At 57.9% G+C, this 19,496-nt stretch overlaps 1 protein-coding gene across 4 annotated transcripts; it reads left to right on the forward strand.

Annotated features, from left to right (window-relative positions):
• Positions 1 to 915: 915 nt before the first annotated feature.
• ETNK2 (ethanolamine kinase 2) lies at positions 916 to 19,422 on the forward strand. 4 transcript variants are annotated; one of them, XM_069459286.1, is made up of 8 exons: positions 916 to 1,430; positions 3,008 to 3,267; positions 6,249 to 6,371; positions 11,128 to 11,270; positions 11,867 to 11,950; positions 14,847 to 14,992; positions 16,416 to 16,592; positions 18,233 to 19,422. In XM_069459286.1, the coding sequence occupies exons 1-8, from the start codon at positions 1,173 to 1,175 to the stop codon at positions 18,713 to 18,715; spliced, it is 1,674 nt and encodes a 557-aa protein (XP_069315387.1). In that variant the 5' UTR covers positions 916 to 1,172; the 3' UTR covers positions 18,716 to 19,422. The 4 variants fall into 4 exon arrangements, with proteins under 4 accessions (XP_069315387.1, XP_069315389.1, XP_069315388.1 ...); XM_069459287.1 differs by having other exon boundaries at positions 917 to 1,430; positions 16,519 to 16,592; XM_069459288.1 differs by lacking the exon at positions 6,249 to 6,371 and having other exon boundaries at positions 16,519 to 16,592.
• The last annotated feature ends 74 nt before the right edge of the window (positions 19,423 to 19,496 follow it).

Here is a 19,496-nt window from a genome sequence, read left to right on the forward strand (position 1 = left end):
ACGCCCCAGCCCTGGCCCCCGCGGCCATTTCCACCGGCAGGCTACGGCACCATCGCCTAACGACAGACCACCAGAGACCCCGGCAATTCTTCCGGGGGAAAGTGAGGCCCAGAGGATGGAAGGCATTTGCCCAAGATTAGTTGGTGAAGAACCAAGTGTGAAAAATACTGAAAGGTGGGGAAGAATCCAGACTAGAACCCCGCCGGTCTGACTCACATCCTGGGGGCCTTTCTACCTCGTCACATGCAGTCGGGGCTGTCACGGTCCAGAGCTTCACACTGCTTGTGTGAGGCCGCTGGGATGGGGCTGCGTCCACACCCCGCAGGGACATCTGCTTGTCTACTACTGGCCTCCAGGCAGACTCTCAGCCGGGACGGAGGCTTCAGGGATCATTTAGTGACCAAAACTCAATCTTCCTCAATTAGAATGTGTCCAAACACTCCAATGCCCTGAACTGTTCCGTGGCCCGTCAGGGGACAGTCCAGTCTGCTGGCCTAGCACACTGACCTACAACACCATGGCCCAAGGTCCCATCTCCACCGAGTGTGTGTAGGGGAAGCTGCCTGGGGGCTCCCTGCAAGGAAGAGCCTTTGGGATGCAGCAGGGCCCGCTCCTGCAGAACCATTTCCAGGGGTCCAGGGATTGGGGGCAGGGAGCAGGGGCACAAAGGGGAGAGCCCAGGCTGACGCCTGAGGGGCAGCCAGATCTCTATAATCCAGGATGAGGTGGCAGAAAGAGCCCGCCCTGGCCCCAGGCTACCAACACAGGGCGGCCCCGAGCCCCGGGCTGCCCCGGTGGGGACCCGTGTGGGGGCGGGGCCTCCGCAAGCCCCGCCCCCGGCGTCACCGGCCTCCCGGGGGGCGTCTCCCCCGCCCCGCGCTCCAGGTAGCGGCGGCCGCAGCTGCCGGCGGCGGCGGGCTGTGCTCCCCGGCGGCCCGCGGGCCGGGGGCGTTCCCGCGGCCCGCCGCCCGTGATGTCACAATCGCGGCGGGCCCCGGCGTTCCGGGGTCGGCTGCGGGCGCCGGGCCGCGAGCCGGCGATCGAAGCGGGCAGCTCGCCTCTGAGTCATGGACTTCCCCTGGCCCCTCCTCTACCACTCCCACCGCCTCGCCGGGCCCCCCCGCCGGGCCGAGCGCTAGCGCGGCGGCTCCGAGGGGGTGGGGCTGCTGGGAATGGCTGTGCCCCCTTCGGCTCCTCTGCCGCGCGCGTCCCTTCACCTGAGGAGGCACACGCCCTGCCCGCAGTGCTCATGGGGCATGGAGGAGAAGGCGGCGGCCAGCGCGAGCTGCCGGGAGCCGCCGGGCCCCCAGAGGGCCGCCGCCGTCCCGTACTTCGGCATATCGGTGGATCAGGACGACATCCTCCCCGGCGCCCTGCGCCTCATCCAGGAGCTGCGGCCGCGCTGGAAGCCCGAGCAAGTTCGGACCAAGGTAGCGGGGCGGGCGGGGGCCGGGGCCCTGCCGGGGCTGCAGCGGGGTGCGTGGACGCCTGTCCGTGCATCCTTCCGGGTGGCGGTCCCGGGGCTGCGCCGCTGCTGCGCAGGCGAGGTTCGGAACGTGGTTTGTGCGTTTTTATTTCTCCATCTATTTTCGTCCCTAAACAAAGCTAGGCGCACACCTCCCGCGGCCCTCCACACACCCCCTTCCTCCTGGGCTGGTGGGCACCCCGGAGGTCCACCTGCCCACGGGCAGCATGCTGCGCGTGCGGGCCACCCCCTGTCGCCGCGTGCTGCTGCCCCTCGCTGCCCAGAAGCGCGTACCCAGCCCGCTCTGAAACCTGAGGAGGCAGGAACTTTTCAGGGAACCCCTCCCTACGCACACATTGCTGCCCCTCCTGCACCCCATGGTGAGAGCCAAGCCTCCAGACCCTGAGCTGCCCCTGCGGGTCCCGGGAGCCACCCTGTGGAATTCCGGCCAGCAGCAGCCCCTCACTGGCGCTGCAGGCTCCGGCTCAGCACCCCCTACACCACGCTGGACACATTCTCCAGGACACACCTGTGGGCAGTGGAGGCCCAGGCTGATTCCCCTAGGTGACCTGCAGTTTCTGAAAAAAGCTGTCACCTGCTCACCCGCGCCCTTCCCCTCTGTGGGCTGCCTGTGGAGGAAGGTGCCGAGTGGGGTGCTTGCAGCTTGTGCTGGAGTGGGAGGGGCTGCGTGCTGATGGCCTTCTGGGGGGGAAGGCCAAGTTCTGGGGAGGTTCCTGATCTAGTGTGGAGGCTGCGCAGGCCTGTCCTGGGGAGGGGGTAGCACTTTCAAAATAAAAGGCCCAGTTTGGCGTAAGACTGTCAAGGCGTCACACGGGCCTGAGGTTAATTCCAACACTGACCTAACCTGCCATCTGCCAGTCCCTCCTCTCTCTGGGCCTCAGTTTCCCCACTTAGAATTGGTTCAGATGTCCTCTGAGGCCCCTGCCAGCTCTCTCACATTGTGCCCCATAAATTCCGTGGTTCCTTTCTCTTTATCACCCTGCCCAGAGAGCCTGTGCTCCCAGCCAGTCGTCTCCTGTCTTTTCTGGTCTGGAACTCGGAGGCCCTAAGGACCTCTGACCACCACAGTCCTGGGGTGCGCGCCAGCCTCAGAGCCCTCCTTGCACCACTGCCGCTGGGTGGGGCGAGAGGTACAGCAGAGCCCTCCTCTGCCACCTTCTGCTACATGGGGTTTCTTTCAGGGCCGGGATGGAGGAGCAAGGAGTGGAGAGGGCTTCTACCCATGGAGTAGTGTGGGAATTCCTCCACTGTCAAATCCCGTCCACTAGAGGCAGACCCAGGGGAAGCTGTTGTGCCTGGGCTAAGCTCAAGCTGCCATTTTGTTCCTTGACCTCTTTATAGACTGGAGACCCCCAAGGTTGGAGACAGGGTAGAGCTGAGTGACAGGGCTGAAGGACTGGGGGTTCTGTGTGGTTGGGCTCAGCATTCAGATGAGCACCTGCTGCTGGAGCTGGGGAGCCCTGGGGGAGACCAGAGAGATTCTGCCCCACCCACCCATGCACTGCCCTCTCCCAATGCTAGCGCTTCACTGATGGCATCACCAACAAGCTGGTGGCCTGCTACGTGGAGGAGGACATGCGGGACTGCGTGCTGGTCCGGGTGTACGGGGAGCGGACAGAGCTGCTGGTGGACCGGGAGAATGAGGTCAGGAACTTCCAGCTGCTGCGAGCACACGGCTGTGCCCCCAAACTCTACTGCACCTTCCAGAATGGGCTGTGCTACGAGTACATGCAGGGTGTGGCCCTGGGGCCCGAGCACATTCGTGAGCCCCGGCTCTTCAGGTGAGGAGGGTGCCAAGGCCTTCGTCTCTCCTATTCTTCAGGCTTTGGCATTTAAATCCTTGGTCCGCTTCCTTGGTGTAGAGTGGGGTCCATGGAAAATAGTCACAAGACCTGTGAGCTCCCTGAAATTGCATGGAAAATCGGTGTGTGTTCATGTGCATTGCTCTGCAGAGACAGGCTATAGCTTTCTATAGATTTCCAGTGGGGTCTGCCAGAAGGATGAGTTGCTAGGGAGGAAAGTGTGAGTTTTGATGAACGTGGGACCAAAGGACCTGACTCCCTAAATGCAGCAGAGATCTGCTTCCTAGCCCCGGGCCTCAAACCTCTTTCCACCCCAGATCTGACCGGGAAACGTCTCAGAGCCTTGGAAACTAAATAGGAGCCAAATCCCCAGGACACTTAGGGTTTCCTGCGTCTCCTCACCTTCTGCCAAGAGCTCGAGCGTGCAAGGAAAATGGGTCTTATCCAGGTTGAGCATGGCTTTACTGCCCAGAGAGATGTCATCTCTCCTGCCGGTCTGATCTCCCTCTGTGCTCCCTAACAAGGAGGGAACCCAGGTTTGAGGAACTGCCGAGGCCTCCTTCCAGAGGCTCACAAAAAGTCACGGCCTCTGGGGAGCTCTTCCCAGTAAATGCTTGCATGTGTAGAGCCCAGGAACTGGACTTGCAAGCACTGTGGATGCCACTGTGGGGCCTTGAAGAAGAACCAAAGAAGGGCCCCTAGTATACTCTCTGTCTTCTGGCCTGGGCCAGGACAGGAATGGCGGGCAGTATCTTCCTTTTTCCCTCCAATGCCATGACCCATGTGGGCGGCACTCAGACTGGGGTGAGAACCCAGGCAAGCTGAGGTTTGCTCCTGACACTGGGGACAACAGCATAGGGGTCTGCCTAGGACCCTTGGCATCTGCCCTGTCCAACCTAAGGAGAAGGAGACTTCACATACTGAAACAATGAAGCCCACCTGGGGTAGACCAAGACGCTGCTTTGCTCCCTCACGTGCACCCACTTAGCCCCAAGTAAGTGCACCTGACTCTACTTGAAGCTTCCAGCCCCAGGGACTTAGAACAAGGGAATGTGAGAGGCCCCCCTCCACCCCGTGCTGCTGCCTCTGGGGCTGGCCAGGACCCCAGGATATTTGAGTTGTGTACTGTGACTCTGTGCGTGTGCGTGTGCGTGTGTGTGTGTGTGTGTGTGTGTCTCAGGGGGAAGTGAGGCACATACCAACCCGTGCAGGGGTCTTCTCAGGCTCCAGCTGAGCAGCTCCAAACGTGCCCAGACTGGAGATGCGAGGTGAGAGCAGGGTGCAGGGGACCCTGTCCTGGCTTCTCCCAGCTCTTCCTCAATCTTGTACAAATAAGCCCCAATATTGGCAGGCCCTCGCCACTCCCAGGCTCCCCCCACCTCTAGGATTCTGATGCTGTCACTCATCCTCTCATGCAAACAATTACCATTGTCAGGAAGATTGAAGATGGATTTAGGTTCCATAAGAAGAACAACTTGGCATTTGGGGCAGAGCCAGAAATTGGGCTAGGCGTAGGAGGTATGCCCTTGCTGGATGACTTTCCCTGGGTAGACCATCGTCCCTCGTGGGTGAAGGTGGATGTCTGAGGGGAAGGGTTCAGAGTCCTCCCTCCCATGTTCCTCTGAACCCCCCCCCAACCTCTGCCTGCTGGGGCTTTGCAGCATAAAAATGCTGAGTGTTGAGGTTACTTTCATTGCTATTCCAGACAACAGCCCTATTGATATTCAAGGAAACGCTCTGTTCATGCTCTGTTCGGAATCTTCCTTTGGGAAGGGAAGGCCTGGGTCTCAGGTCTGTTTCCTTGCCTTTCCCAAATCCTGGGCTCCCCCCTCCTGCCCCAGGGCCTCTGGCCTCTGAAAGCACAGCCTTCCTCTCTCACCCACGTGGTTGCTGCCACGCCTCCTGCCCCCTCCATCTTTTGGGAGGTGGGAGCCCTGGGGGCTTCTGGAGGAGCCCTGAAACTGTCCTGTTGTCCCAGTAGGGAATGGCCTGCCCCTTCCCAGGGCCCAGCAGGGGGAGAGGGTGTCCCAGGAACAGCCTGGGTAACAAGGTTTCCAATAGCCAATGCCTTTGTTGTCTTTCCCAGTGATTATTATTCTATTATTCGAGCAACAGGCAGAGGCAAGGAAGCTCGAATGTTGGAGGCTTGGCAGACAGTTGGGGGTAGGGCTGTAGAAAGGGGGGTGGCAGAGGACTGGGAGAGCCTAGCTGGGACACGGGGCCTCAGGCGATGGGGTCCTTATCAAGGCCCTCCCTCTCCGACCAGTCAGTCCCCCGTCCACCCCCACCCTCTCCCAGCAACCTTCCCTACCGCCCGCCCACTCCTTCTCTCCCGGGACCTTGGATAATGTCCACAGGAGAACTTGAAAATAGAACACTGGTTTGTTTTGCGTCCTTGGCACCTAGCCACCAGCATCAACTCCCTGTAGCCGGCGAGGGGGCTGCCCGGGGCCAGCCTGTTTCCCTCCCCACCTTGGCCAGGCCGATAAGAGGCAGGCATTTCTTCCCTGCCTGGCATTGCCACCCCCTGAGCTCTGAGTGCACAGTGACCCGTGTTCGTGTTCGCCTCCCCTGAGAGGATGGGTCAGAGTCCGGGGGAGGTGCCACCCCCGTCCCCAGGTGTCCCTCTGCTCTCAAAGTTGCTGTGAGTATGCTGGGGTGGGGCAAGCCTGCTGACCTGTGGCCAGAGCCCACTGCTTTGACCTCCTGCTCCCTGAAGCAGCCCAGCCTGGTCCCAGAAAGGGAGCTGCTAGGCTAAGGGTCTTATTCACGTTCGTGCCTTCTCCTCGGACCCTCCTCCTGCAGGACTTAGGCTCCCGAGAGACTTGTAATAACCCCACCCTTGGCCCTCTGGCTGCTGCCCTGGTGGAGCCTGCAGGGCCCTTTGAGGGTCTTGAGGGGCTGAGAGGGGCGGGCATGCCCAGCACTGATACTTTCCACTCTTCCTGTCTCCGCTGTAGGTTAATCGCCTTAGAAATGGCAAAGATTCATACCATCCACGCCAACGGCAGCCTGCCCAAGCCCACCCTCTGGCACAAGATGCATAATTATTTCACGCTTGTGAAGAACGAGATCGACCCCAGGTACAGAGATCTGGGAGGGTCCCAGGCTGCCACTGTCTGTACCACCTTAATATCTCCCCGCCCACATGACAGGAGGTGCGAAGGCCCAGGTCCCGGAGAGGGGGCTGAGCCGTCTCTCCTGCAGCCCCTTCCATCCTGGTTGCTGGGCCAATTGACTAACCCCCAGGAACTTAATCAGCAGTTTTGCACCTATGCGCTTATTCCTCCTTGAGTCTTCGGACTTGGCAGGGACTAGGGTCAAGGATAACACTTCCCTGTGTTGCTTACGGGATCCTGAGCCTCAGAGGCTGAGCTTTGCCCATGGGGCTAGTGAGGGGCAGGGCTTCTGTTTCCCAGCCCAGGGCTCTTTCCACCCGAGCCGCCTTCTGAACATGAGCAGAGCTCAGAGTCAGTCTGAAGAACTCAGCTCCTCAACCAGCAAGCCCTTGGGACTTACCTGGACCCCTCCTGTCCCCATGGGCCTTTGGGGACATTGCCCCTCACCTCGTTCAGACAACAGCTTGCTGTTTCCTTCACTGCTCTTTCCAGGGAAGGAGGTGCACCCCCATCCCGACATTGTCCTTGCCCAGCTAAGACGGGCTTCCCTGAACTTTCCTTAAGTGCTGTAGCCAGCAACGTGGGAATCCTGCTGGCCTCCCGACACTTGACTCCCCAGCACACCCTGAGTGCTGAGAAAAGGACGGAGGCGTGGAGGAAACAGTGGTGTCCCTCCTACCCACCCCCGAAAACAAAGCAAACCCCAAGGCAGTAGTGAGTCTCTGATCCCTCCTTGCTCCCTGCCGGGGTTGAACGTCACCTGTGTCCCAAGTGTTCATGGGAATAGGGTGCAGAAGAGGGTTAGGGAAGGGCATCTCCTTCCCTCCTGCACGATGACAAGTTAATGACTAACTCTGTCCCGATTGTGGGTGCGTCTCTGTCACACACATGCACGACTCTATCTGGATCCTCCCATGTGATCATTATCAAGCCCTGTCTTTGAGACAGTTTGTCCGGGGTGGCGCAAGCCTGCCCTCTCTTTGACCACGTTCAGACCTTCAATGTCAGATCGCCTCTCTGGGACAAGGGCTGCTTTCTCCCTCAGGGCCAGGACAGCTCGTGGAATACAGGTCCCTCCGACCCTTCAGCCTACTGCTTTCATTCAACAGATGGGAAAACTGAGGCCCAGAGAGGGGCTGGGACTTGCCTAAGGTCATTGCTGACCAGTAGCAGCTCAGGGACTAGAGTCTAGGCCTACTGGTGCTCAGATTGGTCCTTGGCATCGCAGCTTCCTTTGACCGTGCTGTCACTGGGTGACCTTGTGGGGTAAACTTGCTGGGCGGGGACTGGTCACTGGAGGGGAGCTGACCAACTCTCTTTGCTCTTGTCACACCTCTGACCTTGGGCAAATCAAGTTGCTTAACTTCTCTGAGCCTCTTCAGAGAGTGATCCCTGACCCGAACTGCCTAACCTGCCCCACAGCAGGGCTACGGTGAGCGATCATTTAGGCGAGACGAAGCACCTGGAGCTCCAGCCCTGGCCTAATAACCCTGATTTATTCAACCCTTCATTTCACAGACATTGATTGACTGGGATTTAAAACAATAAAAGGCCACGAGTGTGACATCGGCCCTGCCCTAGAGGAGCCTAGGAGCCATCTGGATGCATAGGACATGCTCAGGCATAGCTGCAGAAGAAGGCAGGGTGTGCAGCGTGCGCTGGGGGTGGGAGCACCGTGAGAGCCGCCTTGCAGAGGTGGCATGGCGGGGATGAGAAGGGGCCCGCGCCAGTTGGAGGAGGTGGCGTGAGCCGGGTTTGCGTGCGGGTGATGAGTAGATGAGGGTGGCTGCAGCAGGTGTTTGGAGGACCTGGGAGGGCTTGTGCCAGAGCTGCAGAGCTGGAGCTAGGTGGCGAGGGGCCTCCCATGCCAGGCTAAGGAGCCAAGATTGAAGTTCGCAGGCTGCGGGAAGGCGTGAAGGTGTTTGAGCCAGAGACTCAGGTCCGTAACCTGACCAGGACAGGGCTGAGGAAGAACGCTCTGTAGCATCATAAGGAACAGACTTGGGGAGTGGGGTGGATTTGAGGAAGGGAGGCCAGCTGGGGGAGGGATGTAATGAAATGCACAAGATCTACAATTTGTCCTAAAGTTTCTTCCCAAACTTTGAGCATAAGATCCCTCCCCCAGCATCTGGGAGACTGATTGAGTGGTCTTGCACTAGGCCCCAGGCAGCTGCATTTTGGTAGGTCCCCCAGGTGATTCTGAGGCAGGTGATCCAGGAACGATATTTGAGGAACATTGCCCTAGGGCAGTTTAGGGGCGGGGGGGTGGGGGGGGGTGGGGGGTGGGGGGGGTGGCAAAAGGGGGAGAATAGGAGACGGTATCAGAGACCTGGAAATTTGTAGCCTTGGTGCTGGGTTGGAGGCGTCTTGGAGGTGTCTAGGGCGGCTGGAAGGATGCGGGGGGCTGCTAACCGGTTCCGGGGCATCAGGAAGAGATACTGATGGGTTGGTTGGCGGGGCGGCAAAGGTGTGAAGCCAGTAAGCTCAAATACAAGGCCCCCTGTGGGGAGAATACTTTTGCCCTGCTCAGGTCCTGAGAGCAGAGTGGAGACCTGCCAGGGACTTGCAGGTGGGAACCCCAAGGCTTCCCTGGGGACGCCCCCCAGCACCTTCAGCGCCCACCTGCCATCTCTGAGGGCCGGGGAGCAGTTCTCCCTGGGTGGTTTCTGGGGTGCGATGGTGGTTGCTTTTCTGCCAGTCCCACAGCCTTGACAGAGTCTAGAGGCAGCAGGACCGAGGTAGCGAAGCTGGCCATGTTCCAAGTATGAGGGGGAGGTTGGCAGAGCCTCCTGGGGGGGCCTCCGGGGAGATAGAAGCCTGGACGGCTCCTACGTAACCATCTGCGTGGCCTTGCGGTGGGCAGGGTGGGGGTCAGGCAGAGGTCAGGGACTGGGCAGCAGGCATCTTGGATGTCAGAGATGTTTTTCAGGCTGGCACATGGGCAAACCAAAGGAAGCCTCCTAATTCTTATCTTTTGATGGTCTCCGTCCAAGAAAAGAAAAAAGCTTAAAAGGAAAGGTAGCTTGTTAAGAAGAGCCGAGATTGAAACACAGCTTGTTCAGACCTGTCTACACAGACGAACTCCAGCAAACACGAGGGGAGGCCTCCCCAGTGTCGTCCCTCCCGGCAGCCTCCCTGGACTCAGAGAGGCCTTTGCAGAGCCTCGGAGGGGCTTTGGGGACAGTGCGCAGCCCTCACCATTAGGGGACTCAACTCGGTTTGGGGCCTTGGACGGGCTGAGGGCTGCTGTGCTCGGACGCGGAAGCAGAGCATCCGGCTGTGCAAGAGGTCACTGGAGGCTGGAAGGAAGGCTCTCTCCTTCCTCGAGCCTCAGTTTCCCCATGGGGCCAATCTAAGATGACCTGAGATCCTCTTTTGCTTTGACCTTCTCAAAGCCCAGAAGGGGAGCCTGCCCTCTTCCCTTTCCATGGGGACATGGGGATCCTTGGTCACCGAATACTCTTCCCCATGCTCTGGCCTCTGGGCTGGGCGAGGGGGTGGCTGGCCTGTCCTGTGGGAAGGTGACAGAGGGCATGTCTCATTCTCATCCTCCTCCACATGCTCTTGCTGCCCTGGACAAGAAATGTAAACAGGAGACACATGAATGGAGATAACGCTCCAGCCTCCTCCCCTCTCCTCACTGGTGGTTCTGGGTTTTGAAGGGTTGTGCTGTTTGGCCGTTTCAGTGTACACAGACCTGTGTGCATCCTGGGGACCAAAGTTCAGAGCATCTGGGCACAGTGTGGCCTCGCTGAACCTCCACACGGCCTCCGATAACGTCACTGGCTGATGTATTCATTCCTGAACACGCATTTCTTTCGGCAGAAACGGCTGCTGCGTGCGTGGGGTGGGGTGGAAGGAGGGGCGGGCTCGATACGTCTCGGTTCTTGCCCTCCAGTTGCCCACGCGTGGTGCGGCAGGGGGCGGGGACGGGGGGACACACCCAGGATTCCAGGTGGAAGGGAGAAGCCACCAGGCAGCAGCAGAGCACGCGCCGTCACGTGGGCAGGCCTCAGGGCTCCCGGGGCGCTGTGGGGCTGCGCCCCAGAAGCACCGTTTGCCCTCTTACGTGGGCCCAAACGGTCTGTTTGTGAGATGGGAGGTCAGAACAGACTGTCTCTCTGGTCCCTTCTGCCTGTGACACCATCAGCTGCTAGGACATACCTCTGCCGCCTTAAGAGAGCGCCTTGCTCCAGCCTGCTCCCGGGCCACTGTCACCCCTCGCTGGAGGAACTCCGGGCAGAGTCTCGTCCCAGCTCTGCCTCTCCCAGGGCTGTTCCCCGGCATCCTGAGCCCAGGGCTGGTTTGCTCCTGCCCCTCCAGCCCTGCTGCCCTGTCCTCTCTGTCTGGGATCTCTGAGTCTGGACGTTCGTTCTCACCTCCCCTGTCTTTTCCCTGTGTCTCTTTCCTTCCTCCTCGTCCCGTTCACGAAGCAGCAGGGATGCTGTCGGCCAGTGACTTTTATGTTCTGCCAAATGCTTTTATGCCCATGTTTTAATCAGCTTCTTAGCATAACCACAGGAGACAGAAGGACAGGAAGTCTTGTAACCATTTTACGGAGGATGAAAGGGAGGCCTGCAAGGTTGGCCGTCTGTCCAAGGTTCCTCTGCAGTAAGAGGGAGGGAGCGACCAGGCTCGAACTCAGGGCTCTTGAGGCCAAGCACCTGCCCATCTACTATCGGCCCTCCCTCCACTGGCCACCTTTTCTGTCACTGCCTAGCCTTTCTGCAGACGTCCCTAAGGTGGAGGTGTTGGAATGGGAGCTGGCCTGGCTGAAGGAGCACCTGTCCCAGCTGGATTCCCCCGTGGTGTTTTGTCACAACGACCTACTCTGCAAGAATATCATCTATGACAGTACCAAAGGTATGGCTCCTCTGGTCAGCTGGCCTCAGGGGCCTCCTCCTCGGGTTGGCACCTGGACAAGCAAAAGGAGATCTGGGTTTAGGTCTTAAGTTAATTTGTGGGAGGGAAGGGGGAAAAGGAAACAAACTCCCACTTAGAAAAGTCTATACCAAGAAGGAACCCAAAATGATGGTTCGTGGAGGTCGTCAGCATTAGGGCACTCGAGCCGTTGCTCCCGACAGCTCTCTGGGCTTCTGAAGACATCGTGGCTGCCCCGAACCTTCAGAGAGAGAGAGAGACAGACAGACACACAGACACAACCTCCTGGTGTTCCTTGTGAGAGCGTCACCCCAGGGGGCCGTGGCTTTATTTCTGATCCTTAGCCATGCTGAGGACAGATGTGTTTAGATGGGGGGAGCCCGAGGCTCCCGCTGTGTAGAGGGACAGATGCTGATGGAAGGAAGCAGCCGAGGAGACGCCTGCAGTGGCCGGGCCAGGCCGGGTCGCCGCACAGGCCGGCCGTGGTCCGTGGCGCACTCGGAGGTCCGCGGAGCTTGGCCAGGCCCTATTTCCAGATCTCCTGGGCCAACCCTCACGGCCTCTCCTCTACCCCACAGGTCACGTGCGGTTCATTGACTACGAATACGCCGGCTACAACTACCAAGCTTTTGACATCGGCAACCATTTCAATGAGTTTGCAGGTGAGAAGGGCATGGCTATATGTGCCACAAAGCAATGTTTCGGTCAACGGCGGATCATATACACCACGGTAGCCCCAGGGGATTATAACACTGCATTCTTGCTGTACCTTTTCTTTTTTTTTTTTTTTTTTGAGACAGAGTCTCACTCTGTTGCCCAGGCTAGAGTGAGTGCCGTGGCGTCAGTCTAGCTCACAGCAACCTCAAACTCCTGGGCTTAAGCAATCCTACTGCCTCAGCCTCCCGAGTAGCTGGGACTACAGGCATGCGCCACCATGCCCGGCTAATTTTTTGTATATATATATTTTAGTTGTCCATATAATTTCTTTCTATTTTTAGTAGAGGTGGGGTCTCACTCTTGCTCAGGCTGGTCTTGAACTCCTGACCTCGAGCGATCCACCCGCCTCGGCCTCCCAGAGTGCTAGGATTACAGGCGTGAGCCACCGCGCCCGGCCTCTTGCTGTACCTTTTCTACATTTAGAGAAGCTCAGATGCACAGACACTTGACCTGTGTTTCAGTTTTCTGCAGTGTTCACTATGGCAGCGTGCATGCAGGTTTGTAGCCCGGGAGCGGTAGGCTAGACCGCACTGCCCGGGTGTGCGGTCGGCTGTACCATCAGGTTTGTGTAGGCACGTTCCATGATGTTCGCACAGCGATGAAGTCTCCCAGTGATGCATTTCTCAGAATGTATCTGCATTGTTAAGCGATGCATAACTGTATGTGGCCTGTGTAAAAGGCACCCTCCTTATGTTGGGAGCCAGGTCTGCGGGGGCGGGGGGGGACCAAAGGTGGCTCTGTACTTGGAGGGTGGAGGCCAGAGCAAGCTGTGAGTAGCTGTTTGCCAGGTAGCTTGGTGAGAGTAAGTGGAACTAATTCCACGTATGTAGTTTGCAACTTGACTCCCCAACTTCAAGTCCTGGCTTTGCTGCTCACTATCAATAGCTGTGTGACCCGTGGGCAGGTGACTTACCCTCTCTGTGCCCCTAGAAAACGGAGATGATGAGAGTGCCTACTTCATAGTATTGATAAGAGATACATTTGCGTAGCACGTGCTAAACTTCGCATTGGTGTTTGCTGCTGTTATTAGGCAGGGAAGCTTTCCTGGAGCAGGAGTGGAAGAGGTTGGATGAGGGCAGGGATTCCTAGGGGTAGACAATTATTCTAGAAAGGCATGATATGTACAATAGAACCGTTTGTGTAGAGGAAGCAGGGCAGGTTTTTCCAGCTTAAGGGCTTAATTGTTAAGAACAATTAGATGGGACTGAGGAGGCAACGGATAGAGCCTTACAGTGGGGCTGGGGGGACGTCCCCAGACGGGCAGTGTGAGGGGCTCAGGATGAGTGAGGCATGCCCTGCGGAGTGCGCCCCCCGCCCCCCAGCCTGATCAGGCCAATTGCAACCCTTCTGGAAGCCCAGGTGACCAGTCTGTCAAGCACTGATTGCACCTGAGGCTACGATACCCCAGGGCAGCCACCAGCTGCACCTAGGAACCCGAGGGATAAGGGGGCCTCAGCTGGGCAGAGCTCCAAGCTGCAGAGGGGTGGGGTGGTGGGTGGGATGTTACAGAGGCTGGCACTGGCCGGGCCTGGGAGTGCTTGGCCACCAGGCCTGCTGGTCTTTCCACAAGTGATAATTCTTAAGCATTTTAAGTCCTCCTCACCCACTGCACAGAGCAAAGTCCAACTGGAATTTCTCCAAAGGGGCAGATTGCATCCTGCTCCCAAGCTGAGAATGGAGGAGGAAGAACCTAGCATAGGGGAAGGAAGAGGGCAAGAGAGATCAGGAGCTGGGGAGAGGGACCCCTGGGTTCTCAGCAGTGAGGCAGACACAGTACTGGGCAGTGGGAGGTGAGGGTCCCAACCGCGATCCTGCCTCTGAGAGAGTGACCTTGGGCATATTTCTTCTTGTCTCTGGGCCTTAGTTTCTATAGCTACACAAGGAGATTCTTCTGGCCCACGGGTTCCAAGCCTGGCTGCCTGTCCGAATCATCTGGAGAATCGGATGGGAGTGGGGATGCTCTCCGGGTGATGTTTTTAAGTAGCCAACCTAACACTGGTCCAAGAAACCACGTTTGACGTTCCTACATTAGTCTATGTCCCTCATTTGATAATGAAGACAGTGAAGACTGGTGCAGTGGCTCTTGCCTGTAATCCCAGCACTTTGGGGGGCTGAGGTAGGAGGATCACGTAAGCCAGGTATCTGAGACCAGCCTGAGCAACATAGTGAGACCCTGTCTTTACAAAAATCAGCTGGGCATGTTGGTGAGTGCCTGTAGTCCCAGCTACTCAGGAGGCTGAGGCAGGAGGACCGCTTGAGCCCAGGAGTTCCAGGCTGCAGTGAGCTGTGATCACACCACTGCACTCCAGCCTGGGCAACAGAGTGAGACCCTGTCTCAAAAAAAAAAAAAAAAAAAAGAGTTTGATACTATTAATATATATTCAATATGGAAATGCAGAAATAAAGGAGGAGAGACGTTTACAAAAACAAAAACAAAAGCAGACAGTGAGAGGAAAGGGCCCGCTGCGGGTTGACTGGAGGCTGGCAGGAGACCTGAGACCAGCGGTGTCTCCTGTGCACTGTCCCTGTGTGCGGGGCACGGGGGACACAGTGGTGCTGGCCTAAGGGGTTCCCGTCACTCCCGGGACGGTACCTTGCCCCCCAAGCAGCTGCCTCTCTCTCTGCTTCCCTCAGTCCCGCAGAAGCTCCCAGGTGGGATGCGGGCGGCCCCCCGCACCAGTGGAGAAGCCACGTTCCCGGGGCTGCCTCCTTGGGCACAGCCCCGCAGGTCAAAGGAGGTGGGAGTTTGGGGGAGGAGCAACGCCTGCTGAGCTTCCGGGGACCCTAAGGTGGGACCATCCACTCTCCCAGCAACTTCTGTCCGGCTTGCCTCCCCGCCAGGCGTGAACGAGGTCGATTACTGCCAGTACCCGGCGCGGGAGACGCAGCTGCAGTGGCTGCGCTACTACCTGCAGGCACAGAAGGGGACGGCTGTGACCCCCAGGGAGGTGGAGCGGCTCTACGTGCAAGTCAACAAGTTTGCCCTGGTGAGTGCTGTGACCGGGAGGGGGCGGGGAAGGAGGCGCCAGGAGGGACTTGTGACCCACTCTGGGCTCCAGAACCCCACCCTAGAGGTGAGGCCTGGGCAGCCCTGCGTGGGACACCCCCTTATTTATACTAAGGCGACCCCCCATGCCCCCTGCCCCCTGCCCCATTCAGTCTAGGCTCTCTCTTCTCTAGAGAGATACTTCCAAGAAACATCCTGGCTTCCAATTTTAGCAGTTGTCTCGTTTGGATAAGTAGTTCTTTCTACCGTTTAATCTCAGCCTTTCATGCCGTAGTTAGACTCATCCTTTCACATATACATATATAATGTCGGGCTCTGAGCCTCTGGCAGCTGACTCAGAACTCTCCGGAAGCCTCTCCCGGCAGGCCCTTCCTGCTCAGATCACTGTGCTGTCCCGTCTCAATTCTGAGTGCCACTTACGCAAGGTGCGTGCCAGACCTCCACCTGCGTGTGCCCAGGGGATTGCTGACTGGTCCTCTTAATGTCAGCTGTGCGTAAGCAAGAGTCAGCTGTCCTGAATTTCGTAATATATAATCGAACTAAATGGAATCTCTACTTTTCTGTGATTTGGGATTGCCTATCCTGTTTCCCTCATTGGCACTTCTGCGTTGGGGTTTTCTTTCTCGGTGTTCTACCTCGAGAACAAACCTTCCTCTTGCCAAGGTTTTTAGTGATCATTCTCGCTAGTTTTTCTATGCCCCTTTTAAGTCATGAAAAGGGAAGAAGGTGGAGGGGAGGTCCTTTGTAGCCAACCCTGAGTGAGCAGGACTCTGGGATAGGGTGGGAATGCCACAGGGGTGGGGAGGGACCCTTGCATGGGCAAATGATGGTGTCACTTGTGTTTGTTCAGGGACAGCTGGGAACCATGGTCCCCTGGCTTCTTGAGTCTGAGGTGACCTGGGCCTTGTGGGCACCTCTGGCTGCAGGGAAAGCACAGTTTAATGCTCAGCAAATGCCCATACTTGTTCCCAGATCTAGATTCATCTTCCAGCCTGACTGGCCTGCCAGTAGCGGGGAGTGGAGGTCAGCGTAGGGGTCTTCCAGCAGACCCGTGGCCAGGGCACTGCCGCCAGCCCTCTTCTCATCTCCCTGCACCTACTGAGGAGTGCCAGCCCCTCCACTGGCCACTAGGCCTAAGCTCTGGCTTAGGGAGTCATCTTGTCCTGGATACCTTGGCCTCGAAGACTCCAGCAGGTTCCCCTGGGTAGGGGAGAGGCCAGGGGTGGAGTGTGGGTCCTGCTTAGGCTGTGGGAACCCCCTGAAATCCCTGGAAGCACCATAATGCTGACCACACCCCCTTAGGGTGGGCAGACACTTGGTAGAACTGGCTCTGCTTGCCTCTTTCTGGTAGAAGTGGAGGCCCCAAAGCCCGTGCCGGGGAGACCCCACCACGTCTCTGCCAGTATCCTAGCTCTGTGTCTTCCAGAACCGCTGCGTCCCCTGGCTCTGCAGGGTTGCGACAGGTGTGGGGCATTGCCCAGCTGACCCTCTCTGGTCTGTTTCCAGGCGTCTCACTTCCTCTGGGCGCTCTGGGCCCTCATCCAGAATCAGTACTCCACCATCGACTTCGACTTCCTCAGGTGAGTGCAGGGGGAAGTAGGTGGGGGGGACACAGAGAAAAGGAAGAGCGTTGAGCCCAGGGTGCGAAGGGGACAAAGGAAGCCCCAGTAGAATGCCCGGAGTCCGTTCCTCTGTCCTGCTGACTCGTCCCCACGCCGGCCTGTTTCCGCTGCCCTGGGGGTGCCGGGGAACGCCACTCTGAAAACAGTCAGAAATGCCACTCCCTCCCCTGTGCCTGGAAGATCTGCTGGTCCCCACTGTGTGCACGGCCACCCCACTGCCCTGCCTGCTGCCGGCCCACCTGTCCCCGGAGCCTGGTGGTGGAGGGAATCGTTGAGAGTCAGTCTGAAAGATCACGGAGATCTTCTTACAGTGGAGAGGACAGAATTCGAGAGCGGAAGTGACGCGTGCGTGAGGCCACTCGGGTGGCTTAGTGCGTGCCGCGCTGCCTCCCTGCATGGGTGTCAGGCCCCTCCACCCCTTCAGTGGCTCCTAGTGATATACAGGGACAGTACCTAGATGGCACTTGAATATTGGCAATTCTGGGGGTCCCTGTCATGGAGGTTCTTATGTCCCTAAGGGCCGGGAATCATTTCTTCCTCCGTTCGGGTCCAGACCCTGCCCCGCCTTCTCCCCACTCACCCCTAGTGGAATCGTGACCCCGGCTTCAAAGTGTCCACAGCTATGAGAGAAATGCCAATCAGAAGCCCCGGGAGGTACCGCCTCACACCCCTTAGGATGGCCGCTACCAAAGAAACCAGAAAATGGCAAATGTGGGCAAGGCTATGCAGAAGCTGGAACCTTTATGCACTGGGGTGCCCGTGTGAAATGGGCAGCTGCCATGGAAGGCACTGTGCTGGCTCCGCCAAAAATTAAAAAATAGAATCGCCATACGATCCAGCAATCCCACCTCTGGGTGTCTAGACAAAAGAGTTGAAAGCAGGGTCTCAAAGAAGTTTGTACACCTGCGTTCAGGGCAACATTATTTACAGTAGCCAAGAGGGGGAAGCAGCCCACGTGTCTATCAGCAGATGAATGGATAAATAAAAGGCGGTACGTATGTTCAATGGAATATTACTCAGCCCTGAAAAGGAAACCCTGTCACATGCTGCAACCTGGATCCGCCTTGAGGACATTATGCTAAAGTGAAATAAGCCAGTCACAGTAAGATAAATACTGGCCGAGCCCCATCTTTCTCCTAGAGCCCTGCCCTGGGACATCCCTCCCACCCCCAACCATGGCCCAAAAAGAAATTTTAAAAACCAAAGGCAAATACTGTATGATTCCACTTATGAGGAGTAACTAAGATAGTCAAACTCCTCAGAAACAAAGTAGAATGGCAGTTGCCAGGGGCTGGGGAGAGTGTAGTTTCACTTTTGCAAAATGAAAAGTTCAAGGGATTTATTACACAATCCGATGAATATACTTAGCACTTCAAACTGTCAAAACAAAACTCCAAACATGCAGGGTAGCTCCAGTCTGATCTGAGAAGAAAAAATAGTAGTTGAAGTCAAACAAACAAAAACCTGGGCTGGGGTTGACCTGCCCAGACCTAGATGGGCTTAGAGCTGGCGAGAAACTTTCCTCGTGGTGTGAGTACCCCCAGCAGGGCCCACCTGGCTTCCCTTCCCACACCCAGCTTCCCTCTGCCTCCTGGCAGGTACGCCGTGATCCGATTCGACCAGTACTTCAAGGTGAAGCCTCGGGTGTTAGCCTTGGAGATGCCAAAGTGACCAGCCACCCCATCCCTCCGCTACCCATCTGTCTGGCCAGACCTGCTCTCTGGGGCTCGGTTCTGCTCTGGAATCCGCACCCTTGGACAAGGTGGGAGAAGGGGACAGGTGGGTGTCCAGGGAGAAGACTCTGTCCCTGCCGCCAGCCCCCAGTGGTTGCCACTGAAGACCTCATTCTCTTGTTTGGAGGGGCTGACAGGACCCAACGCCAGGGGTCCCCTTCACCTCGCCAGGCTCGGGAGGAAGTGCCTGCAGACAGCCAGGGCCTGGACGTGACTACCCCTGGGAAGCACACCATTCTCAGCCCAGGCCCTGCTGCAACTTGGGCTGCCTTACATGTGTCTTTAACCCTTCCTGGCCTGGGGACGCGGGGCAGGGGGGAGGGCTCCTTTCTACCTCCAGTGCCATGAGCTCCAGCCCGTCTCCCCTCGCCCCCTGCGTGCCCCGTGTAGGAGGTGCTGAACCCCAGACCAGCGTCACGCCAACTCTGACACATGGATGTACACACTGTGGCGGAGCGTGGGGGTCTAAAATTGGGCATGACAGCTTCCCCAGCAGACGCCTCATCTGAGACCCCTCCCCTTCTCCAAACCATATCCGGTCAAATATCTCCATCCCAAACTCCTGTGCTTCTGTTCCGCCCTCTGCAGCCTGCTGCGGCGGAGGAGAGGGATGGCAAAGCCTTGGGCCTCCAAAGCCAGGCTCTGCTTTGTGCTGTGGCTTGGCCGGAGGGGACACGGCCATGGGGGGGGTGGCCAGAACCAGAGCCAGCAGCCTCCTGCCTTGTTCCCTCCCCTGCCTTCCAGGCCCTCCTTCCCAAGGATGTCTCTCCATCTCCACCTCTGTCCTGAAGTTGCCCGGAGGTTTTCCTATCTGGGAATGACTAGTGGGCATCGAGGGGCAGGGGGCCAGGGGCCTCCTCCCGGGCCCAGAGCGTGAGAGCCTGGGCAGGTCGAATCAGAGTCGAATCAGAAAGGTGCTGGCCGAGCCGTTGCCACGCGACAACCGCCACCTCCCTCCCGCCCTTGGGGCTTCTCAGGCCCTCCTGGCTCTGGTCCATAAAGTGATTCATTTGTAAATTATCATGGTTTTCTGCATTAAAATGCTCATTTCTGGACTGCTCTGTGTCAAGCGACAGTGGTGAGGATTTGCGTCCTGCGGTGGGGGGCAAGGAGTGCGGCAGCCCCTCCT

The sequence above is a fragment of the Eulemur rufifrons genome, chromosome 27, assembly GCF_041146395.1.
Source record: "Eulemur rufifrons isolate Redbay chromosome 27, OSU_ERuf_1, whole genome shotgun sequence".
Taxonomy (NCBI): domain Eukaryota; kingdom Metazoa; phylum Chordata; class Mammalia; order Primates; family Lemuridae; genus Eulemur; species Eulemur rufifrons.